General features: G+C 40.1%; 1 protein-coding gene and 1 long non-coding RNA gene across 6 annotated transcripts; one reads left to right on the forward strand and one right to left on the reverse strand.

The window, feature by feature from the left end:
- Nucleotides 1-62: 62 nt before the first annotated feature.
- On the reverse strand, nt 63-25,964 carry cobll1b (cordon-bleu WH2 repeat protein-like 1b). Of its 5 annotated transcripts, XM_020644141.3 has the most exons (13): nt 25,664-25,964; nt 25,346-25,426; nt 11,556-11,744; nt 8,902-9,106; nt 8,590-8,815; nt 8,434-8,475; nt 8,250-8,356; nt 7,845-8,081; nt 7,606-7,735; nt 5,140-5,362; nt 4,950-5,038; nt 3,111-4,438; nt 63-837 (listed from the first exon to the last, which is right to left on the reverse strand). In XM_020644141.3, exons 1-13 carry the CDS (start codon nt 25,702-25,704, stop codon nt 724-726), a joined length of 3,012 nt encoding a protein of 1,003 aa, XP_020499797.1. In that variant the 5' UTR covers nt 25,705-25,964; the 3' UTR covers nt 63-723. The 5 variants fall into 5 exon arrangements, with proteins under 5 accessions (XP_020499797.1, XP_020499798.2, XP_029135237.1 ...); XM_020644142.3 differs by lacking the exon at nt 25,664-25,964 and having other exon boundaries at nt 8,250-8,344; nt 25,346-25,473; XM_029279404.2 differs by lacking the exons at nt 25,346-25,426; nt 25,664-25,964 and adding an exon at nt 21,694-21,907.
- Nucleotides 25,606-26,340, forward strand: LOC114920863 (uncharacterized). Its single transcript, XR_003809141.2, has 3 exons — nt 25,606-25,749; nt 25,994-26,108; nt 26,201-26,340. It is a non-coding gene; the product is annotated as an uncharacterized lncRNA (long non-coding RNA).

Genomic DNA, 26,340 nt, shown 5'->3' on the forward strand with positions numbered 1-26,340 from the left:
CAGGCATGACAAATAAAGTTGCATCATATATGATCAAACAAAAAAGAAGACATTAACAAAGATTAGTGAAATGATACAAGTTTTATTTGTAACGACACTGTTAGACAAAAACAGGTGTGATGTGCACCATCAGTGTATTTCTGCATATATCCACATTCAAAACTCTTACTTAAATATATTCAATGTATAATCTAAAGAGCATTTAAGTACCATAGGTCAGACCTGGTCTGTCCTATACATCCAGTATTTTTTTTTAGATTATACATCTTCTGAATAAACCACCAACAGTATTATCACTGTGGAAATAAGTCTAATAATTTACAGTATTGTTCTTATTTAACATCCTTGTTCACTTATAACAGTAATGCATTAAATGCAAGATAGTCGTCACACAAAATAAAAGGAAAGGCGTAGAATTATGCAGGTCAGCCATATTATTTAAGCACATGTGAGAAAAGAAACCAACATACAGTAGCAATCAAAAGATTTTATGTACACTGTTGGAGGCTACCAAAAGAGGTCAAAATTAAGACAGTTTTTTGCATCTGTGCAATCAGATAAAAAGTTCTGGTGAACTCAAAGTAGACAGGAGGACACCCCTCCGAGAAGAAAAAAAAACATTGATTCCATGCATGTGCCGGGGTTACATGTGTATGACATATCGCAAAGAGTTGGATTTTTTCTTACAGTAGATCCTAAATTGTCAGAAGAATTAAGGCACTGCTACGGACTGCTCTCTCCTTCCATTTGAACAATTCCACCCAAAGGTTGTGGCTGTTCCTCTATTCCCTGCAGCGTGGAGTCTTTGTCTCCGTCCGGCTCTTTAATTTCACCGTCCTGTGATGTTAAAATACATTGAAACAATAAATGGCACTGAGGACATACTGTGGGTTTCTTTTTTACCTTCAGGCTAAATGTGTTGTGAAAGAAAAAAGCATAGTTACTACACATGGTACAAAGAAGCCCCAAAGTCAATTATGTACACAATATTAGGGGAATTTCCTTTTCATCACTGGAAGAATAAAATTGGCCTTTGCATTGTAACATGACTCAACAGGTCATTTCATTTGTCTGGATCTTGTGGTTCTGAATTTCCTGTTCTGCACACTTTAAAAAATATTGGAAAAACAAAACGATATGCAACTTGTCATTTCAGAATGCTTTGTTTAATATGTCACCACACACAAGAACACTGGCTGTGTAAGATGTGTTAGCTTTTAATTGAATAAAAAAGTGCACAGTAATCACAACCATGTATAAAATCTGAAGTCTTTCCCTTCTTTTCTGTATTTACTTTATTTTGTAAAATCTTTACACTGGCTGCCTGTTAGTTTTTGTTTTGATTTTAAAATTATTTTATTAGTTTATAAAGCATTACATTACCTTGCACCAGACTACCTATCAGATATGATTTTATTTTATGAACCAGTACGGCCCCTCAGATCCTCCAGTTCCTCTCTCTTAGTTGTTCCACAGAGCAGGACAAGGACCTTTGGTGATGCTGCTTTCCGCTGTTATGCTCCGAGACTGTGGAACAACCTTCCTGAGGGTCTGAGAGGAGCCCAGAATATCGAGATTTTTAAACGCAGTCTTAAAACTCATTTATTCAGTCTGGCTTTTATATAGTGTTTTATATCAATTCAACTCTTAACATTACTGTATTGTCTTTTTTATCCTACTACAATTTTAAATATTTTCCTCTTATGTATTTATTTTAATATCTTGTTGCTTTTATGTGTCACATTTTATTTTATTTTTATACATATTTTTTAATTCTTATTGGTGTGCATTGGTCTCTCAATGATTTTATCAATGATTTTATAAACTACTTTTCGTCAATAACTTTTCTGCACTCTTGTAAAGCACTTTGAACTGCAATTTAATTTGTCTGAAAGGTGCTATATAAATAAAGTTTGATTGATTGATTGATTGATTTAGATTTGTACAAAATGTGTCAAATAGTCATTTATAGAGGGGTTTTTTTCTGTGGCTTTTGAATCCAACTGTTGTAGAAGGTTCAGTATATCATTCTTTTTAGATGTGGGTCAAATAAAATGTATATGTTAATGTAGGAAGCCCACATTGCTGAACACTGCACGCCAGTCGTTACACTAGAAAATGTTTTTTTTTTTTTTACGATGCATGTTTTTTGTGTTCTAATGTAGTAAACAGTCAAAACAGCAACCCTGTCTGCACACCTCTGAAGCTTTGAGAGACGGGTAATGAACACGCTGGAGTTATTCTATTTTGTTACTCTGCACAAAGTGAACATTTATGAAAAAGGGTTGACATTTGGATAGGTTCGTTTGTAGTGGAGTGTGCACCACTTTTCCACTTTGTCTCAACACCACCTGTAACCCTCCCTTTATTATATTTCAAAACCTTTTTTAATCCCATGCTTTATAATGCTATAGCCTTTCAACGGGTCTGATACAAGCCAATAGATCCCAGAAGCTGTTTCAAAGTATTCTGCTACTTTAAGGATTTAATAGAAATGTTTTATTTTAACGGCTGTCAGAACAAAAAGAAACAGCACAGAGGTTGAAGAGGTGGTTTTAGTTTCACAGAAACCACAGCCTAAGTAGAATATGTGTAACACTTTTGACCACTTTTAAAAACTCTGAGGTAAAACCTTAACACTGCTTTGATCAGCAGTGCAAAGTGCTCTGCTACTCCAGCATGATTAAATACATAAAGTGTGCTTGGGATTTAACAGTCCTTAGGTTGCTTTGATTTTTATTTAGACATTAAAATGTTTTGTAATGTAATTGTAGTAAAGATCACTACTTGTTTCCTTTCACTTCCTCTCTTTTCCTACTGCACCTCCTTTAGTACACTTCCTGGTTTCTCACTCTCCTCTCCCCTTTGATTGGTTGTTGTTTGCACTCTGTCACTAATTAATTAGATTGAATTCACCTGCCTACTCCTTATTTAAGACTGCACTCATGTTTTCACCCTTATGATTTACCTCATTTGATGAAATAAACCTGTTACCTAAACTCAAGTCTTGTTGGATTCCTGCATCCTGACCCGATGCCCCCCATGGTGATAGTACCTCAACTTTGAACCCTTCTTAACAGTAATGTAATGGTATGCTTTGTGAAACTTACCTTGGGCTCAGAGAATTCTTTTGACTCTATTACTGCAGTGGGACTTGTAATCAGGGAGCATGGCGGTGAAGGCACGGGCGACTGTGGTGAGTTTGAGCCTTGGAATAAAGAGTGGCTTCTTTTCACAGCAGAGGACACGGCCTGGGCGAAGCGGGACGGCGTGGCGGGGGAGTAGGGCCGAGGGGCTGCGAAACTCCTCAGTTTTTCCAAGCTTAACCCCGAGCTTGGCAAGCTACTTTGCCTGGTGATTCTGTTGAATGCCGCAGTCTTTAATTCTTCTCTGGGACTCAGCTGGACGTCAGCGGCCCCTGCTGTCTCCTCTCGGCTCTGCACAGGAGGCGGAGAAGGAGGGGGAGGTAACTTTGCTCTCTCTGGACTGGCACTGAGGCTCTTCCCTGCTGCTGAAGTTACATAATACCCAGGTGTTTTTTTGTGCTGTGCCAAGCGGAAAGAACCAGGCTTGGGTTTAGTTGCCGGTGGAATTTTAATCTCCTTGACCTCTGTGGGTGAACTTACTTTAGATACCAAATCACACTGGGATGGGATCATACCGTCTGCTCTCTGTAAACTGGTTGGTGACGAGGAATGAATGGATTCAGGTATACTTCCATTAACAGTGTCTTGTGTAGTAGTAGTAGTAGTGCTAGACTTTACATCCGCCCTGGGAATAGCAGAGTGAACCTCACTTGTTTCCTCCTTCTGTCCCTTCACTACTGCGTTCTCCTCCAGTTGAAGAGAACCGATATCAGGTCCCTCGTCTGGAGCAGCAGCAGCGGGCGCCTCCAGTGTCAGTGCAACCTCAAAATATCGAAGTTTCTCCGCAGATTTCTGAGGCACGATAGTGTACGTCGTCATCCCCACCTTCGGGATGTAGTCCCTCGTCAGCTCGTTGGAAGGCTTGGGCTTTGGCTCGGAATTTGTGGCATAAATAGACGGGGATTTGACTGTTTCAGGGGCACTTGGTGGGGACTCTTGGCATGACGAGGTCTCCACAGGCTCGAGGTCCAGTTCATCCGTCAAAGTGGCAATATCTTTCTTTCCTGATGCCTCAGTGGAAACGGGGGGATGGGCTTGGTCCGGTAAGGGTGGGAGATCTGTTTGTACTTGCGCGTCCTCTCCTGCGGGGCGTGATGTGCCGGCGGTCAACAGACTCTCCAACGTGTCGGTCTGCTCGCTTGGGGTTTCAGTGTTTAGCTGAGCAGAGGCCTGTGATCCTGCATCATGTGTCACAGGTGCAGGAGGGCTACTGGGAACAGGACTGCATTCAACTAGGACACTTTCAGGTGTCGGCTGTTCACAGACATTCTCAACTTGACATGAAGAACTACCTGTGGAGAAAAGATGATTTTCCTATTAGACAGACACGTTGAGCAGCATGATATTAACAAGTTCATTTTTAGCAGCTCAGATGTAGGGCTGGGAAATATATCGAGTTTTTAAGATACATCGATATATTTTCAAACAAGATCTAGGGTAAGACAATATCGTTAATATCGATATAGTTTATGTTGCATTAAAATAACATTACAGAGGTGCAAGGTCACCTTTTTCTCATCTCACTGATGATGACTGACTGTCTGTCCCTCTTCACCCTGCTCCTCCTCTCTCTCTCTTTTATTGTATTTAAGGAACATTTTATTTTATAATATTACTTTTTAAATTCACAAACAGGTAGTTTATTTTTCCATGTGTTTTCACTGTTAATAAAATACATATCGATATATATATCGAGTATCGCCATTCAGCTTATCAATATCAAGATATGAGTTTTGGTCCATATCGCCCAGCCCTACTCAGATGTGATGTACACAAGAAGTATAAAATTAAGTGCAAACCCACTTGTGTGTGTCAGCTCAGGTGATTCTGTGCCATTATTGGTCCTTTCATCACTCAGGGTTACAGACTCATCTACTGTGCTCTGCAGTTGACTGTAAAATACAAAAAAAAGAAAACAGAGTTAAAGTAATGCAAAGCAAAAACTACAGGGTATACATTTCTGAGATTTGAGGAGTTACACTAGAGTTCGTACTTGCCATCTGAGGACAGATCATGAGTCTGATCTTCCCCACGGCCCTCAGTGGGCGTCTTGCTCGGGATCTCAGAGTCTGGGGACGGGGAATGTAAAGAAACATCGACAGACATGTCGAGGCTGCCGTCCTCTCCCTGGGTTTCACTAGCAGTGGCAGACTTCACAGAGGCAGTGGACTCTTCCTGCTCCATGATCTCCTCCAGTGTGTTAGCAGCTGCACCCCCTGCAAAACAACGGCCATGAGTCATCTTGTAAAGTCACTGATACTTTCACGCTAAAGTAAATTAATCTGGCTTTAAAATCAAGTTCTTATTTTTGATGGATTAAGTGTACATGTAAACAAGGAATCAAGCATCAGAAGCAGTTTTCTCAGTAGTCATATTATAGATACACTTTCTCCCCTTCCAGTAAAAAATATTTTATTAAAGAATGAATTCTTCTTAATCTTTTACATCTCAGTGTCCCTTAGTCTCAATCTTAATTTAGCACTTGAAGGAAGTGCATCACAGAGGAGCAGAGAGCAGGAGGAGTTTCAAGGCTACTACAACAAAACTGCAGCCTCCGCCCCTGTTCTCCGCCTCTAACCTCTGTTTCTGCAGAGCAGCACTAACTAGGCTGCTGAGGAAACGATCCCTCTCTGTGAACTTGGAGCAGTGTAGGAAGATGGAAACACAGAGAGTTGTATACAGGCAGACAGCAGCGGTAAAAAAGTCTGTGAGGATAATTTCTGTTAATTGTGTCTCGGTGATGGTGCAAATAAAAGAAGTCAAACAGTAAGTTGTGAGGATGTCTGATGTAACCACTGAACAGAATTAGAAATATGAAAAGGAGAGAAAAGAAGAAAGACACATACATCTTTATTGTACTGTACTTATAAAACATCAAATACATACCTTAATATGAATGTATAATGTTTACCTTCGCAAAGGTTCATTACATGTTTCTGTGATACAGAATTAGTTTTAATGTCTACTCAGAACACAGTTGTGTGAAAGAGGACACATTTTTTTAAGTGGTGCTAGAAGCAGTTACAGAATTCAACATGAACATCTGAGTTCAGATCTATGTCCTCATTACTTTCTGTACATAACGCTCTGTATTTGTACTTTACATTTGTAAACACTTTAAAGGTGCACTATGAAGTTTGTTGAAGTTGGAGAAGTGTACTGATTGTGTGGTATATGTTCAGAGCTCTATACACAAACTGTCCTCAGGAAAATGTGTCCCTGGAACTGTTTGAAGATAAAATGCTACATGAGAAGTTGTGGTGGGGGGTCCGCAACAGTGAAAGCATAACTCTCCTGGTAGCTTTTAAGCTCTAAACAGAGTTCAGGGATCCATTTTTTTCCAGTTTGTGTATTTCGTTCAGAAAATAAAGCATAGAATTGTTTCACTTCTCCAACTTTCAAATGTCACCACCAAAACTCCATAGTGCACCTTTAAAGTGGATTTCAAGAGTAAAGATTGATGTCAAATCCCAGCAAAAATGTAGCTGCTCCTAAATTGAAGACAAGATGACATCATTTGAAAATGAAAATTTCAAACTGCTTTTTGTTGAGCTTGCTGGAGCATTTAGTACTCGTACGTTCTCCATGTTATCACCTTGGTGATATAAGATGTAATTATATAATATGTTTGTCGGAACTAATTTGAGTTTTCTCTGTCTGGCCGAACAAACTTAAAATATTCTCTGTTTTTGGTTTATAATGCTTTTGTATACAGGACGGGTGGAGCTTCCCTCACCGGACAAAACAGTGAGCGTGACGCTGTGTGTCTACATAATCACAGGAAAGTAAAACAAAGCAAGTATATTTTACACGATTAAAGGGAAACAGCAGGGGATTTAAAATCTTCCAACATATTGAAATGCAGGGACAAAGGAGTGTCTCGTAAGATGTGTTTTCTCATATATTTGTTTGTTGTTTCTGATTTTACAGCAACATTCATCTTTTGCATGTGATCACATTTCAATGCACTGAAAATTCTGAAGGAAAAAATACTTACTCTACTAGGTAGAAAATAAGTAAAGCTTTGAGGCGTAAAAAAAAAAACAAGCTGCAGATGAAGTGCCACAACACTTAAAGAATGAAAAAGGCATTACAGAGAACCATCAAGCTGAAACAGGGCGCTGCAAAGTCAAAACAATAACAATAGTAACATAAGAATTATAAGAAGCACATATCTTTGCCACACAGGAAACCCATTTAATCAACTATTTCATTGCTTCATCTTAAAGTTCCCAGGATCCTCTCTCATCACAGGGCTGGAGTCTCAAAAATCAACAACTACACAAAAATGGCCACTAGGGGGCGCAGGAGTCAAATACATAAGAACTGGACGCTTCACTTGGCAGAGGCCAAAGGGCACATGAGAAAATGTTTCTATTTTTTTTTAATGCACAAGTGAGATAAATAATAATAACTACTGAGTGATGATGTGGATTGAGAAATGTAAACAAAGACAAACCTGCTAAGTTCTCCTCTAGAGGAACCTTTTCTTGGGAAGCAGCACTTGGGGAAGTTGGGGGTGGAGGAGCTTTTCGTTTGGTTCTCTTCAGTGAAGACTCTGCAGAGGACCCTCGACTTAAACCAGACATCTATCCACCATGACATTTAATTAGGTTTTATAATCAGAGCAACTTAAACATTATCATTTATTAACTGTCATTTCAACTGTCAAGAATAAAGCTGATAAAGTCTCCTCACCTGGTCGTGGTCCAGGTGAGCGTTGGGTTCAGAGTAGAGTCTTCGTCTGGCACTGATGTTGGAGGAGCAGCTCTGAGACACCAGGATCGGAGGGAGGGGTGCGCGTCTCTTCTTTGGAAAATCACTGTGTATCGAAGGCGAACCCACCATGGATGAATTGGAGCTCGGCAGGGCCATGCTGAGAGGTCGAGGCTTGCTCACGAGCACAGGGGAAGACGGGGCACTGACTGTCGTTGCCTTTAAAAGAGCAAACATCCAATCAGAACAAGATAAGAAAAAGCCTGCTCACAAAATCAACACAGTGCACGTCAACCAATGGCAAACCAAAGTCTACAAACCTCCCTCTTTAAAAAAACTACCCTCCCCTTCAGCTGCATGATCAGTACAGAGAAAATACTGAATTACCTGGTAGGATTTTTTCTTGCTTCTTCTAAACATGCTGAAGAGGCCTTTATTTTCTTCCTCTTTCTGATTTTTATCTTTTCCCGGCGTGACAGTTCCTAAAAGAAAAACTTAATTAAATTATTAAAAAAACATAATTATGACAGTTTGGTTGATAACAGTCCTGAAGTTTGTAAACTGTAAGCACCTGTACGGGTTGGAGAGGCTGGACTCACAGGAGAGGCAGGTCCTGCAGAGATTTAGTTCACAACATCAACAACAACATAACACACTTCATGGTTTATGCTTCTAAATGTCTTGGCATGCATCATAGTTTGATGTTTTCTGATACATTAGTAATTACCTTTAGTGTCTCTTGCATAGACCTCCCTTATTGCATAATCATTTAGAGAGTGGGACATGTCCAGAGGGGCCAGTGAGTGGACATCCCTCAGCAGGACCGTAGTCTCCACGTCAAATTCACATTTCTCACAGATGGCAGGTAAGTGTTCAGTCAGGGGGACCCGGGGACTCACTCGCAGAATCGTTTTCTGGGTCTTTCTGTAGTTTATCACCATCCGAACAGTCGCCTGGATGAACATACAGAATGTGCCACTTTGAAAAAAATGGGTTTACTTTACACGAACAGGAAATAAGTGTGGAGTGTCTAATGTACCTCAGGCACATGAGGAACTGTCTTCTTGTTCTTATCTTCCCCTTTAGGTTTCAGTAGGATCTTCTCCACATCCAGAGTTCCTATCAGAGCGTTGGGCTTGAGTTTGGTTTTCTTCCTGTTGGATGTGACGAGTTCTAAAGTGTGGCCTGAGGGGTTCAGGTGATACTTTGCACAAAGTGTCACTAACAGATCCATGAGGGGTTTGCTGAAAGACAAAGAGGACACAATGAGAAAAATTTGATGTGCAAAAGCAAAAAAAAAGCTAGTTAAAGGCTTTATATGCAATTTTTTGATCCAGCAGATGTCGCCCTTGAGCACCAGCATGAAACCAAAACAACTTGCGCTGCATTGTTGTGTTAGCATGCTAATGCTAGCAATCTTTATTATGCTCGTTTCTTCACACTGCATGTAAATTTACCTGAAATGAGCGTGATCTAGAAACACAGTTAAGCAGTGAGTACAGTATGTTATTCTTCTTTTCTCTAGTCCCTCAATTAAACAACTTTTATACATGAGGGGAGGAGTCAGCCGGCCGTCCGGGCGATGTAAACAAAGTGAAGATAGGACTCTGAAAACTCTGAAAACATCACAGACAGTGGGACTCGGGTGTTACACCCATTGTAGACAGTCATGACTCACAGAGTTATTTTCAGAGGATATACTTGATTTCTATTATATTTAAGTGTGAAAAATCACATATAAAGCCTTTAAGAGTATCAAATCAAATCATTTCAATGCATGTAGACTTTGTTCTGACATCTTTTTGTCTCATAAAAAACGACTTGAAATGACGTGCATATCGTTTCATTACAGTCCCATATTGAAAAACATAAAGCACAGACACGTAGAACAATCTCATGTTAAAGATGCTGTATTTCAGTTTCGCCTTCAAACAGACTTGGAATGAGTAACAAAAGTGTTTTCTGATGTTTTTTCTGACCATTCACCTACTTACTTTATAGGTTAGTTTATTCATGGATTATAAAATGAAGTCTCCATGAAAAAACATTTCCTAGTTTTAATCAAGCATTCCTGTTTTAATTTTAATTTATCCACCAAATATTTTCAAAATACATTTCAATAAAGCATTATGTCAGTATGTTTACATCCAAATCACTGTATTTTCTCTTCCTGTAAAATGTTGCAAATATCTGATGACTCATCCTGCACTAAGTGAATTTACACATTTTTTGACTAATTAAAAAGCTTTGTGGGGCGCAGTAGTATAGTGGTAGGTGCGTGCCCCCTATGCGGAGGCTACGGTCCTCCAGGCGGACGTCCCAGGTTTGAGTCCGACCTTTGGCTCCTTTCCCTCCCTTGTCATTTCCATAGGTCATTCCCCACTCTCTCTCTCCCTGATTTCCGACTCTATCCATATATGTCGGAGTTAACGATCCAATCAAATTCATCCCAAGGATAAGTCCCGCCTTCTATCTTGCGATTGGTTCTAGCACATTCTAATTGGAAATTTGTCATGACACAGCAGTTAGATATTCTCAAAGTTTTGGTTTCATGGAAACTTTCCATTTTAAACAGCAGAAGTGTATTTACAGAAAGTTACAGTAGCAACAGAAGCAGCATGGTGTTTATGCTGACACTGTTCAATCATAATGCCTTAAACATAATCCTCAGAATTAAGTGGTCACTCTCTCTTTTTCCGGCACTTAGAACCGGTTTAGAGGGAGAAAAGAAGGTGAAGAATTCAGGGCTTAATTCTTTCATAATGGATTGGTCTGAATATTTTACCAAGAGGCCAAGGTGCAGAAGATACTGAGTAACTGATGTTTGTAAACTGTGAGCATTGTGACACAGATATCTGGTATCTTAAGTAAACCCTGTTAATGGAAAGGCTGGTATGTGTGAGTGAGTAGACACACAGAAAGTCTCTGACGTGGGGCTGTGTTGACACATGTTGATCTGATTAGTCGCTGCACTGACTGAACAGTAAGATTTGAGATATTCTACACATTACAAACAGTTCAATAATGCTTACTCAGAATTATATAAGAGAACTTAATGATGTCATGCAATCAGTTTTTCTCCCGTTTGACAAACATTTAACTACTCCACCTATCTGACTCAATCCAAATGGAACTGGATTTTATCTCATTGCTTGATCTGACCTCAGTGCTGTTTGAATGTTGCCAGTTATGACCTTATCGACTACTACTTTAAATTATGTATCAAGTCTAGTGACTTTAAATAGCTGTGGTGACGCTAGCATACATCTAGAGCGTGTCACTTGACGTGCCAACACCCTAAATTATGCACAAATTAAAGCATTCATATAACTCTTCAGGGTCTTTTAAGAATTTACCCTCAAACTGTTATTTTGAATGGATATTGTATCTTAACAGATCAACAACATTTTTTACCGGGCTGTTAGAGATATCTTTTTTTCTGTTAACTTTAACTAAGAACATGTGGGTCTATGGGGATTAACTCGCTTTTGAAGTTAGCTTGAAGTGGACATGGGAGGTACTGCAGTTCTGAGTTTGTCACTTTATCCAGATGTAATTTTTAAATGCTCAATATACACAAAACTGTGATGCTTTAGCTTTAAAAACTCCAAACTGAATCACCTTTTATATGCACATAAATCATTTTAAACTCCACATATTATTGAGACATTGATTTGAGTGGTCGGTCCATACCTTCCATGGACTGTTGTCATATTTTCTATTCCTCCAGGCAGAACCACAACGAGGGAGAGTTCTTTATCAATCAGGTTCTCCTTATGCTCCATGCTTAGATGAGGGTTTCCTGGGTACCACTGGGAGAAACCTGGGGATTCCAAATTCTTAAGTCCTGGCGGGGATGGTGCTTTGCTTTTGGTCGACACCCTGTGGTTGGACAACAACATCAACATAAATTATGGAGCTTTTAGAAAACACTGAAACAAGACAGGTAAATGAACACTTTAGACTTGACTCACAAGCATGAGTATGCATTTTTCTGAAAACTTTATTATTAAAACTGTGCTAGCTTAGATCATCATCTGGTTGAAAATCTATGTGCACCAGACAGGATGAAAGGAATCCTTTCTTCCTCTGGTTTTAGACAGCAGTGAGGCTTTTACATGAAAGAGCTCGAGGCCACTTTGCAAACTAGTCACAAGACAACCAAGTGAACAGATTTACTCATTGAGCCTGAAAAACATGGCTGGACAGACATGTGAGAAAGAGACATAATAAGACACGATGCAGAGACCACAGCTTTGTTTTATAGCATACTTTGTGGTGTAACAGTTACAGGGTGTAGACAGTATGCTCTGTATACTGACGAGACAACACCCTATGCATTAGTCTAACCAAGACAAACACACTTTACGTTTATTTAAGCATTCTGAGTGTTTATTTAAGCTTGACATTCCTTCAGAATGTGTTAATACAGCGTGTTAGATTGTCAGCAGCTGTCTTCAGAGTTACAAACTGACCAGATACACCACACCACTAAAATAAGAGAGGACAGCTGACGTGGAGGTGAACAATACAAAAGCAGTTAGTTGCCTGGAAACAAAAAGTGATGTCATTTGATCAGAGCGCTCATTAAACGGTTCACTGTGACATGTTCTGTTTAGTAGTCTGTTCTCTTGAGATGAAAAAAAGCTGCAGATGTGATGACAACAAAGTAAACACTGGATCACATCAAGTCAGCAAAGGTCTCGCTACCGTGCACCAACAGCACGTTCAGCTAGCCAATGAATCAATAGCTCCATATAGACGTTCAAAGTGCCACATCATTCAGTCAGCGTGCAGATAAAAAACAGGCATCCGCACACACTTGAGTCTTGAAGTATAGCCTGTAAAGTCTCATGTGGGGGCACTGCTTCTTCACACAGAGGAATCCCAGCTATGCGAGGTCACTGGCTCCACTGAGGCACGTCTAGCAAAGGGTTATTAGTCTTGCTATGGGGGCGGCTGTCCTTAAACACTGTGACATAGATGAAACACCCTCACACACACATATATTTAAGAGCATGCACACATTCACAGAGACACAGCTTTTGGGGGGGGGGGGGGGGTCATTATTATTCAAAGGCAACATAGACATTAGATATGCTAATCATGTAGTCAATATTCAGCTTTTTCTATATTCTATATTTAACTAACTTGTAAAAAAAATCACATCAGCACAACTCCACAAGACTTGACTCAGCCATGTTTCTTGAAATTGCATATTTAAATTAAAGGTATAATGTGCGAAAATGTCAAACATTAATATAGCAGGTATCGAATATATATTAGTGAGAAATGTCTTTCTAAAAGAGGGAAGTCAGACTCCCTCTGGGTTTGTTGTTTTCAGCTCTGTGTTAATACTGGACTGGACGATGCGTCCTTCAGTTTGTTTATGTTTAACTCAGAGGCTCAAACATGTTTCATTCATGTTAACCTTTCTACAGCACCATTCAGACTGCCGTTTCAAGCTACAAATGAACATCCCTGTGACGTTTTACCTTCAATATGAATGTTGCAGAGGTATGATGGGGGGAGGGGACAAATTGATCCCCCCAGAGGCAAGACGGGATCAGCTGAGCCAGGCAGGGAGCACAGCGCTGTGTGTTTGTGTAAATGTCTGTGTGTGTATGCGGAGCTCTCGCAGTGCTGTAAAGTTTGAATTTTGATTAAATCAGCTGAACTCGTAGACTCAGGAAGCTAATAACAGTAGCTAACTAATAGGGCTTTCACAATTGCAGACATCTCCTGAAAAGCTCAGGATATTTCCAAGAGGAGCTGTGAGAATGCAGCAGGATATCCCCCCCCCCTGATTTCTGATTTCCAATCCACTGTGTTTATTTTCTATTAAGTTTTTTACTTTTCATCATTTTTCTTCAATTAGACAAACTACATGTTCTACTAAAGAACTTCATTATACCACTGTAAACTGGGAAGTGATCAAATAACAAACACAATAACTAAATCTACACATTTTCTATCACGCTTCTCATGCATTATTGTCTGCTATTCCATACTCAACTATGACAAGCATTAGCATCCATAAATTAGTCTAACCAATGTGTATAATGTGATTAAAAAGACTGCATGCATCGGGCCTACAGGGGAAGATACAAAACCCATCAAATTGAATCTGAGGTAGCAGCAGAAAAATAAATGTGCTGAACAGTAAATCTGTGAACTGTTTATTTTTTCATTCCTGGTGTGGTGTGTTGACAGTAACAAGACTGAACAAACAAATGCCAAGTGAACCAAGCCAGAGAGTCTCATGCAGACCTCCCTCCTGGGGACCCCCCTGGATTGTCAAACAATACATTATTCACTAGTTTGTGTGCGAAGCCTTTTTTTAATTCTAACTACTATCTAGCCTCAAACTAGTCATCAATAAATGATAGATGGTGTGTCTGTAAAATAAAGGATACAAAAACTTTAATTATATGTTATTATTTGTTGACACATATATTTCACCTTCAATCCAAAGCACATGACTATGGAATTCAGAAGACATTGTAGCGCCATGAGCTGTAACTGCCAACATTAAAACAAAAGTTATAGGTGACAAACTATACTCCAAACTTTCAGATAATATCCACACATCCAACAAAAACACTTGCACGTGGGCCAGCGTCTATGCTAACTGATACTGTGTTGTGTTACAGCCTAGCGACAACCTCCGGTGTTATAAAAATGAAACCAAAACCGAAGCGCAAAAATACTACAGTTTCTCGAGTGCCCGGGCTCCAAAAGACACACCACATTTAAAAATGCCTGTTTTTACAACAGAATTTAACATGTTTACAGCCTGGTTCAAAAATCATTTTGTTCTGGTGAGTTATTGTCTTCATTGGCACACACTGTAAGGGGAGGGGGTGAATATTAAGATTTTAAGTGAGAATCAAGTTATGCATCATTAGGCGTGTGTGGCTAACCTGATTGACGGACAGGCACAATGTAATGCTACTAAAACTGCCTCAGCTTCAGCTTGTCTTTAGGTTGAATGAAAGTTAGGGTTGAGACAGCATGGCGACCGCCTCTGTGATACCAACTCAAGCCAATCTGAATAATTGTGTGTTTTTCATGCTATTTTTTTCTTTTCTTTTCTTTTACCTTTATTTTACCAGGTAGTCTCATTGAGATTTGGTAATCTCTTTTTCAAGAGACACCTGGGTACATCAGTGGCAAATAAAATAATAAAAACATTGAAGTAACAGAAATCAAAAACACAAAGTAGATGCATGGCTAATACGCACAAAAACATCATACAAACACATTAAAAGTCAAGTCAGGTGTCCAATGCAGGACTATTAACATAGACAACTCCCTAATGATTTAAATTTGTGCTCTTTCAGCATCCCTTTAAATTCCACGAGAGTGACCAAATCTCACAGACGCAAGTCGGCCTGTAGTGTGTTCAAAGAAGAGGGGGCGGAGTACCTAAAGGCCATCTTACCTAATTCTGTGCAGACCTTAGGTACAGATAGCAATAACAGGTCAGACGAGTGTAGGCTATAGCTACCGATGTTGCATGAAATTAGAACGCATAGATAGGAGGGGAGTAGACCAAGAATGGACTTATAAATAAATTTGAGCCAATGGGTGTGCCTCCTGTATGCTATACTTTGCCACCTGTATTATTTCTTATATGTGTAATCTGATTGAAAACTTAGCAAAAGACGGTCACTGTCCAAATAAGGTTAAAAAGAAATATTGGTATTTCCACCTCACACAGGGAATTGCATTAAGTAAATACTGAAAGTAAAAGCAGGCCCCCTTGGAAGTCAATACAACTAAACTATAATGTAGTTTTACAATGAATCCAACACAATCAAACATATTTATGGGATGTAACTTTACCTCTGCTGTAATAATAATACCTCCTCAAAGTTCCAGTAGCAGTGAGTAACTCTATTCAACCACTTGAATAGTCTAAAAGTGTGTGGCGAAGTAAGGAAGGGTTTATTATTTAAAGGGATAATAATGTTGAGATGACAGAGGTTGTTGTGACACCATCAGTGACCATGAATACCCTGAACACAAGAGGCACACTCTCCACTGGGTACAAAGTCCTGCTTTCTTTTAGCTCTAGCTGTTTATTCAACAGTGGGATTAAAGTTGAATCATTTAGCACAGTGTTTAGTGTCTGAACTTTTAGAAATGCTCTCAGCAGATTTATTTTCATTGATACAACTCCTATGTGGTTTTTTAATGGGGGAAAAACATCCTGAGACATCAACCTGGGATCCCCCTTATAGAGAAAATACACAAAAGCCTTTATGTCATGTTCAGGGTCAGCTCAGTGTATACAGCTGTGTCATCTGTGATGTTATCAAGACACCTCAGACAGGTGACAGACACGGACACACAGGCCGGTTTGTTTTTGGTGCCATCCGGAAACCTGCGTCGTCTCACCAGCTGAGGGATGGTGTGCTGAATGAGAGGGGGGGAACGTGTTGAAGCTTGACTGTGCTGATGCCTCACTCGCAGAGTTTCCCTGGGAGGTCTGACACTCACAAACAAAGCCGCTTCAATAGCGGGAGGACGAGCCTTACAGACATGATCACATGGCTACCAGGAAACAACAGGCCGTCTGTCACTGTACCACTTGTTACGTTTCATCGTGCATTCATCTGGTGGACTTAAGCAGAGCAAACAAGTGTGACACTTAAACAAATATGCACTGTGACCAATCAAAAGTGCACGCTCTAAAAATGTTGCCAAACAGAGCACTTAATGTTTAACTGCTTTGTGAGGTGAACGTGTGAAAAAATTTAAAATAAGGATGTCTGCTGTTCTGAATGTCACCTGAGGGAATAAAGGGCAGGATAACTTACGACTGTGTGGAACAATGCCACTATATATTTCAGTGCTTTTTTTGCTTAACTTTAACTGTCAAAACGCCAAAACACTACAGAAAAGGAAAGACAATTTGAGCATCCAGATGCTGCTTCTCATGAACAAATACTGAGAATATTTGTGTGCCCATGTGAGAAGAAGACAGAGATACTGACAGAGAGAGAGAGAGTGATGGAAAGGGTGAGCAAAATGCTCGAAATCCAAAGCTGTCAAAAAATGAAACAAACGTAAGCGGAACAAAACAACGTCCATATTCCCTACATTCCACTACATTTTGATCCAGCTGGTATTGCTTTTAGCAGAAACTGTTCAATCACGTCTATGTTCTCCCACCCCCCAAACCGATCAATTAAAACCCCCTCATGCATCCGATGTAACCGTGAACAGGTGGGAGCAAACCCAGGGAAGAAAAATCCGACCCAGGAATGGATAGAAATTGTACTTTGCTTTGAGGTTTCTGAGAAGGATTAGTGAAAAATGCCTCCTGTGGTATTTTAGCAGCTGCTGGGTATGGCAGGATGGCCCTTTGGGGAATGGTGGGTTCAACTACAAAGGAACAAACAACAACGTGTTTTTACGAAAAAAAAAAAAAAAAAGCCAATCAAAGGCTCAGTCACTCATTCAGAAAATTATTTTTTTAAAAAGAAGAGTGTTATTCCATTGCTCTAATGGCCAAAAAACACACCCAGAGCTCCACTAGCGCTGGTTTATTAGCTACAGTAGCTGTGATGAAACACAGGTTGAAACTTGCCACGCTGCAGCGAGTTCAGCACACCCTCAAATTCAAGTCAAAACACATTCAAGCTTAAAGTCAATTCTGCCAACAAAGGTTATTTCCAACACTTTTCCAGAGGAAGAACACATAACAAAACTGCCCTGCTTTAAATAAAATACGCTAACCGTTCAAAGTAAAAAGGTTTCAGAAATGTGGAAAGCAGGTGTGACAGACCTGCTTTTCCCCTCCTTCTGCCAACACTTCATTCCACTCTCTTACCTCTTGCCTGCAGTCGCCTCCACTCAAATTATTCCCATTCTGCTCGTGTATCTCCCCTGAGTAATCACCACACAGAATAAAACCTTTACCGGTACAGCTTTTCAAAAAAAAAAAAAAGCCCACCTTAAAGCCACGCCCAGGCTGTGACATCAGAAATGTGTATCCCCTCTCCTTAAATCCTGTCTGCACCCTCTGAAAGCTCCAGTGAACTCCCCCCCCCCCTCTCTGTCAGCAGCAGGAAGGTAAGCAGCTTTGCCTCCCTGTGCAGACTTGAACCTGTGGGTGGGGCCAGTGGAGCAACAGAGCAGCATGCGCTAACACTCAGGAACTTAGACAAAACCTTGACTCAACATGTCAATGTACAGCATTTATTTTTTATCAATGAGCCTTCATCAGATCATGCTGGTTGTGATGTATTATAACAAAGTAGTGGAACAAGCGAAGGGTTAAAAAATCACTTGGAACTGTCCCCACTCCCTAATTTAATCAGGTTCTGTGTTTGCTTTTCATTATGAAAACACTTCTCAAAAAAACCACACCTTATTTTCATCGAACTGACTCACTCCCAAATCATGTTTGAAGACTTGACCGTCCACTGTAACTACAATGTGACTAACACATTTTTATATTCTCTAACAGTAAGACTTTAATCCGTCTTAACTGTGTCTTGTATTTGGATTGTGTTTATTGAATTATTTCTCCTCCAGTTTCATCGGTCAAGAATGCAGACAGAAAGACTGCCATGTTTAAACTCTTCAATTATTAACTTATGAACATGTAAAGCAAACATGTCGATTAAAACACTAAAAGATAAGGTCAAAAGAGAGCAGTTAGGGGACATTTTCATAGCAATCATTGTCAAAATGGGCTTTCAATCATCAGCTCCTTTGCACAGCTGCACAATATGAGACAAATATGAGATTTGAAATAACTTTGTTGAATACTGAGATAATGATTTGACACGCAACAAATACACAAAAAGTGCACATGAGCGACAATTCAGATGTGATGTCTGTCTCCTGTTTGTAAAATTTCTCTCCTGAATCCAAAATAAAATCCAAAAAAAGCTGTTTTTATTTTCTCATCATTTTGGCACCGATTAATCGGAGGGTAGCTGAGCAGAGCCGAGACAAATGTACGCATGCTGAGTGAGAAAGCATTGCACTTGTAAGCATAAAATCAGTGTTCTTATTTTTTCTGATAAATTCTCTCTTTTGTGAAGTGTTTATTGCAACTTCTCATATCGCAGTACTAAAAAGAAAAAATGCGAAAAATTGTGCAGCCGCCGTCCTTTGTTAGTTTTTCCACTGGTGTGAACTCAATCAACACTCAACAATAGTTTAAAATATGAGGATTACGTTCTAAAAAAAACTAATTGTGTCATTTCCAAAGAAGCCTTTTATGCTTTATATTTATCTGTTTATTATTTTAGGCACAGCTTTATCTAAATGGACTGCTTTAGCTCCTGTTTTTTTCTCTGATCTAAATTTAAAAAAAGCTGTATTAGATGTAATCAGTGGAGTTTAACTTATATTAATAAAACTTTGAATCACACAGTATGAATGTCTGCAGATGTGTTGTAAGAAGTGCTTGATACAAGGGGGAACGTTTCACAGGCTGGTACAGACTAAATAAATTGAACTTTCTGTTGTGAAATGAGTGCTCACTGTCAGCTTCTTTTTATCAGCAAGCCTTCACTTTCTCTCAACAATGTGCAGCCCCTTTTCTACAAACACAACCGATAAGGAGGTGAAGAAGTGAATGGAGATGTGAGTGTTGTGGAAGTCAGGGCTGCAGGGGCGGAGTTAAGCAGTTGCAGATAGCTACAGATAGGGGGAGGTGGTGTGTGTGTGTGTGTGTGTGTGTGTGTGTGTGTGTGTGTGTGTGTGTGTGTGTGTGTGTGTGTGTGTGTGTGTGTGTGTGTGTGTGGGGGGTGTCCCTGAGGAAAGACAAAACACAGGGCCAGAGCCACAGCTGGTAATTTGGTGAGAGGTCACTCACAGTAAACACAAGCTTTTTAAAGAGGGTCTGGAAAGGCCATTACTCCACGAGCAGCACGGCATGGAAAGAGATTAGGGAGAAGGAGAGAGAGAGCATGGGGGGCGGGGGGGGGGGGGGGGGGGGGACCCTGTGAGAACTTCCCACTTCCTATGTGTACAGTTTATAATCGCAGGCTAAACAAAAAAACTTTTTTTCCCACAGCGTTCGCCATCACAAGCCTCGACTGAGTCTGACATCATCACGCTCGACTCTGATCAATTTGAGGGAACAACTTCTTCACATTATTGGCTTCTCAATGCAGTTTGTAACCTATAATAAGGATGATCTGCCTCATTGTTTTTGCTCCCTGTAGTCTCCACACCTCTACTGCATGTAGCACAGTACGTGAATCTGGCAGAGCTATGTGTGAGCTAGAAGGTCTGCCAGCCAGTTAGGTAATGAGATTTGCGATTATACAGGGTCGGCTATGGTACATTACTCCTCGCCCCCATTTCAAAGTAACTCAAATATTTGACTCTAAAATTGCTCCAAAACAAAGTCCCTGTTGTGCAAAGTGTAAAAAAAAAAAAAGACTAGACTCAAGCACAAATAAAACAGAATGAATTGAACAAGGAGAGTGAGTCATTTGTGCTTGTAGGTATTTATGTCTAGTATAGGTCTGCACAGCCTGAATAACATGCAGAGAAGATAAGGTCATTATTGCTTTAACCCCCGTCCTTGACCAAATGTGTGCTTTTTTTTTCTCTATGAAACAACTACGAGAGAGAGAAAGCTCCCCCCTTGGGTCGTAATTATAACCATCACACTGTGTCCTCTCATCTGAAAACAATACTGCATTGTCTGCAGTTGGGGCATCTTTCAAACGCAAAGCAGCATGCTTTTTCCTCTTTTTCACCAATCACATGAACTGAGGGGTTGTTGTTTTTTTTCTTCTCTAAAGTGAGTATGGACACAGTAATTCTGCACTAAAACAGACACATTCAGTGTCTCATTTCACAAGATTGTAAACAGAAATATTCAGTGTTGCACAACCCTCGAGGGCCTTAAGAAGAAAAAAATGAACAACTTCATTTCATCTAAATGTCACTGGGGTTACACCCTTTCTTACACACTAGTCCCAGGGCGAGAAAACCCAACAGTCCTGATCTTTGAACGAGGAGGAGGAGTGTTGCACCTATCAAAGACTTTCCCTGAGTCTACCTACCGTACAAGTCGTTTGAAACAGTTTAAAGACACTTCAGTTCCTACATGATTTTATCTCTGTTTTTCTTACCTACTAATGCTCAGATCTTGCGTTTGTTTTTTTGTGCCATCAGTCTGACTTTGTGTCAAATTCAACACAGAAACTAGAGCAACCATATGCACAAACACCTGGCTGGATTAAACAATATGAGCAAATGCACGGTGACAGTGCCATCTAGAGAACAACCTCACCATTTGCGATTTGAGTATTTCTAATTTTACAGCTGGCCTTTATTGTCCTGAATGAAGGATTTATGATTGGTCAATAGTTTCCTAACTTTGTATTTCAGACCTGTAGTAAACTCAGCCCCTGCCAGACACGACCTGGGAGGCTTTTTTTGTCACTCGATATCTCGACTGAACAAGACAAACACTGATAATAAAGGTCAGGGCAAATTAAAGCAATTTGTTCCTTTGTCGCATAAAAAAAAAAAGTTGAAATGTTATTGGAGATAAGTAAAAGTTGCTGTTGGGGGCCACACAAAGGCCTTATTCATGGCAGGTCATTCTGAATGTAACACAGACGGAGAGTGGGAGGCATCAGACTGTTATGCCCTGGAAGAGTGAATAACACACACAAAGAGGGCACAAGTCTGAATCTAAGATGAGATCTGTGCAGATAATCTATTTTAAACAAGCTGTTGTGTACATCATCAATATCACACAAACACAAAAATCACAATCTTTACTGTAGAGATCACAAGAAAAGGTAGATATTATATCTAAAGAACCGTGCTCCATAATTACCATAACTGTCCAGTGAGAAGAATCGACTGGTATTTACGGTCATTGCGTTGGCTACAGTGTGACAACAAAGACGACCCATTCTTCCCTGTTCTCTTGGATGTTAGCCATTTTGTCTGTTTTAGTCCTGTGAGGCAGAAAGCGTCCATGAGATTAAACGGCCCAGTGTTAAAGACACTGTCAGGACGAGCTTGCGGGGCCTCAGTGCTGATTTTTCCTCTTGGTTTTATTACATCTAGTGGGTGGAGATCTTTGAATGACACCCTTTATGTTGCCTTTTTTTTCTGCAGCAAAGACCTGAGTGGGCTTTCTGAGGGCTGCGCGCTGCAGACCAAATTATATATTTACACCAACAGAGAAAGCCTTGTTGTCTCTGGGGATGATTATGAGGAGGAAAAAAAACTGTGCTGTGCTTTAGTGTACTAAGAGTCCACGTTGTCTCTAATGGCAAATCGAAGCCTTAAAGGTATAATATGTCGAATGTTTACATTAAAACATCTAAATTAATTAAAAATGTACTTCACTTTTGATAGGTTTTTTTATAAGTATTTACATTACCTCAGACAATTTTAACAGTTATCATAACCAGAGAAATCCTTCATTTTAAATTTTGTAACGGGACGTGTCTTGTCGTGGCGGCCGCCGTGACAGAGCCGCCATGACAGGGGTAGCAGAGAGAACTCCCATGTTCCCCCGCCAGCCTCTTCATCTTTTTGTTACTGTTTTCATAGAGAGCCCCCTGGTGGTGGGATGTACACACTGTGCGTTTAAAGCCTTGATATCAGAGTTGAGGATTAATAAGCATTGCACAAACATGTATGAGAAAATAACAGTTTATGACTGTTAAAAAACCTGGTTTCAAAAGATCAATTTTTTTTTGGGGGGGGGGGTATTGGTGGACAACCTGCCTGGCTAAGCACATAAGAGTCAGCGTAGTGTAGCCCTTGACATTATGTTTACAATATGATAATATATTAATTTGAATATGTCACTCACTGATGCTAACCTTGAAATCCATTTCATAGAAAGCAGTTGTTAATGTCCCAGTTTGTTTTCACAGCTTTGTTTACAGTTCTACATGATCCGTAATGTTAGCTTGTGTAGTTTTATTGGGGAACTAAACTACATCCCCTGCAATCATCAAACCTCTGCCAACAAAGTGAAAAAGAGTCGGCATTAAACTCAGCAGCAGCTGAAAAAGGACAACCCATGGCCAAACACTCATCAACACCCACGGGCAATAGGGTCATAAGAATCAGTCAGCGATGAGGCTGACGACGGGTTTAAAGAGCCAAAGAGACATTTCTTCTTCTTTCACATTTATTAACCAAGCCTAACCATAACCAAGTAGAACCCAATATCAAAATGTTTCTAATGCTGAACTGAAACTAATTTTAGATACTGTAAAACGACTATTAATACTTAAATAAACAGAAGACCATGTTTACAGAGCTGGAGGACTATCATGGATGTTGTTTTCGAGTATCTCTAAAAGCACTGTCTGACCTCAAACACAAACCAGACCACCAGAAAAAGAATATAGATTATTCTATAGAAATGTTTCCGATGCCTGTAATCACTTCCACTGGGTAGTGGGTAGGTGTCAGAGAGGACAGGATCAGAGATAAGATATGATGTACCACTTTGTCCACAGGCTACGCCACATTTAACACAAAATCAAAAGTTCCTCACAGTTGCTTCAAAGTTGCCCACACTTGTAATGACAGTCCCTATGACTCAACTCCACATGCCCTCTCGCTTCATGTGTATACGGTTCTGTGGACTCGTGAGCAGCTGTGCCCTTGGACTGCCTTGCATGTCGGGAAAACAACTGTGGGGATTCACGATACCTTAACCAATCCCACATTCTGCCCTGAGGTGAGGCGGCCATGTGAGATCATGGTTTAAGGTGTGTCCAATTAGTAAGTGGCCAGATCCAAGCGGTGCACATGTTTACTTAAGATGAAATGTTTTCTCTCAAAAACTTGGAATAGAAAAAAAAAGAACATTTCATATGATAATTACACTGGAATTCTTTTTTTTATAAAAGTAATCATTTTTTACCATTCTGTGCTCGGAGAAAAGGCAGTCCAGTGTTTGGATAACACATCATGTAGCGTGGCTTTTGGGTGTCAAAAGAAATCTGTAATACGACTGCATTTGAAAAAATAAGGAGCAAAATTTCATTGGCTCCAACTATAAGAAACCACGAATAATAGAGACGACAGTGCCTTCTCCCCACACCCAAGCAGCTTGTGGGAGAGTGCGGTTCACTTTTCCAAATAACAGTCAAACCACAGAGAGGTGGTCTGAGACTCTCAGCTGCCAGGGAGTGTGGCTGTGCTCCCACATTACACAATACTTACCAAATATGAATCAAAGTCACACCAAGAGGCTTTATATACTGTATATGAATGTTATTTTTACAGAAATAGAACTCACAGTATGCTGGCTGTACTGGAAACTGTGCATAGCTATAATGGCATACTGTACTGGAAACTGTCATTTGATCAAATGCTCCATCTCACCTCTAATTTAAATCTCAAAAAACTCAGCGCAGATACCCCCTGAATGCCAAAGGAGTGAGTAGTTACTCTGGAAACTCACTCCCCTTTCGTTTTAATGATTCCAACCGCTGGAATACAAGCAGCTGACATCATCTCCGAGCCCCTGAACCAAGAAACTGATGAGAAATTCCATCCTGTCATATCCTTGCTGCACTTTATTTCACTGGGATTCTCTTCGACTATTACACATGACCAATCAGTATTGTATAGAATATCAGTTTCAAGCCCATTGAATGCATGGGTTTCCACATGGAAAAAAAACGACCAGCGGGCTCATTGCAGAGTGCACAGGAGGGGCCGAGTGTTTTTGCCCGCAAAATACTTCCCATGACCTCGGCCTATGGACAAGGCCGTTTCTCAGCAAAACTCGGGAGGACAGGAAATGAGGAGGGTTCAAAGGTCGAAGCGTCTGCAACGACTGCACAAGATGCACCGAGGGAAAACAATTTTCTTTTTTGCAAAGTTGTTTTTTGCAGATTTACAAAGGCTGTATTATACAAAACTTACAAAACAAAGCAGTTTGCTCAGAAAGCAGAGCTGGTTAAAGATGATAATTAATGTTGACAGCAGCAAACAGTCAGCATGTCAGACTTCATTTCTGTTGCATCATCATTAAAAACTATAACATAAAATGATATTTCCATGCCTTTTTCCTTTTTTCATATTAAATTGGCTGTTTCTATACTAAAAACACACATGTTGAAAACGTATTTTGTCACTTTTGTGCTTGGAAAACAAGAGTAGCTACAACAGAAAGGTTATGAAAAGCAGTCAAAATAAGGAATGGAAATGTTTTTGTTTTTTTCACATAAAATTTGATACAAAGATTGGCTCAGTTAATAAATAGTGGATTACTATTAAAGAAGACTCCTGGACACTCATTCTTCTCTTGGATTGTCTCCGTTACAAATAAATCAATCCCCCCCCCCCCCCACACACACACACACACTCACACACACACACACACACACACACACACACACACACACACACACACACACACACACACACACACACACACACACACACACACACACACACACACACACACACACACAGCTGGTAATCCACATGACAGTTGTACATACCTCAGATCTGAGCTCCGTGGATGGGGCTGGGATCCGTGATCATCCATGACTAAACTCATCGGTTTAACAAAATCCCGCCGACTGGTCCAACACAAACACAAAGCACAGCTCATTTTGAGTGAGTTTACATCATAAAGGTTGTTTAGAGGTTCAATAAAAGACCGAGCTGCTGCTGCTTTCAAGTGGTGCAAACTGGCAAATACTGAAATATGGGCGAATCCCAACATGAGGTCATCAGTTCTTCAGTCATCCACGGTGTTTTTGTCGTCTTTTTTTTATTTGAAAAAAGTCAAACGTAAGCAAAAAGTCAAGCCTTACCATGAATGCAGACGGTTTTCGACGCAGTTACCAACTTCCATCAGTCTTCAAAGAGATACCGTTTCACGTAGAGTGCCTCAGAAAAGGTTTGTTTGGATATATTTGTCATTATTCCGCCTGCAGGTTCCGTGTTTGGTTTTACGCAAACCATTCCAGTGTATTCGAATTATTCACACCTTTTTGTTTTGTTACATTTCTCGGTCAAACGTAGCCTGAGCTAAATCATTTCGCCCTGACAGCACACACACAACACTCTGCCAACTTCTCTGTACATCCAAGTGTCTGCATCGTAACATTGAGTTCAAAGAGGGGCGTCTCTCTCTACTCCAGCAGGATACCTTCCCTCCGGGATCCTCGCCAGGCGTTTGGCATAAAGGTGTCGAGTCCAGTTTTTTATCCTAAGCAAGAAAACTCAATGTAACACCGACGCACACCCATGTCTTTAGTAAGTCCACTTAATCAGTCTTTAAATAAGTGTAATAAAAACATCTGTTCTTGTTTGGTACTTCCTTTAATACACGCTTTACTTGTCTACAGTGACATCTGGCGGCGGAGGATGGAACAACCATTCCCCTTCTGTTAAAAACACATTGTCCAGGATAATAAATATCAAGGCACACCGTTATTTACAAGAAATGTGATGGAAACCTTAACATTACAACATTTTAAAGCACATT

The sequence above is a fragment of the Labrus bergylta genome, chromosome 13 (assembly GCF_963930695.1).
Source record: "Labrus bergylta chromosome 13, fLabBer1.1, whole genome shotgun sequence".
NCBI classification, from domain to species: Eukaryota; Metazoa; Chordata; class Actinopteri; order Labriformes; family Labridae; genus Labrus; species Labrus bergylta.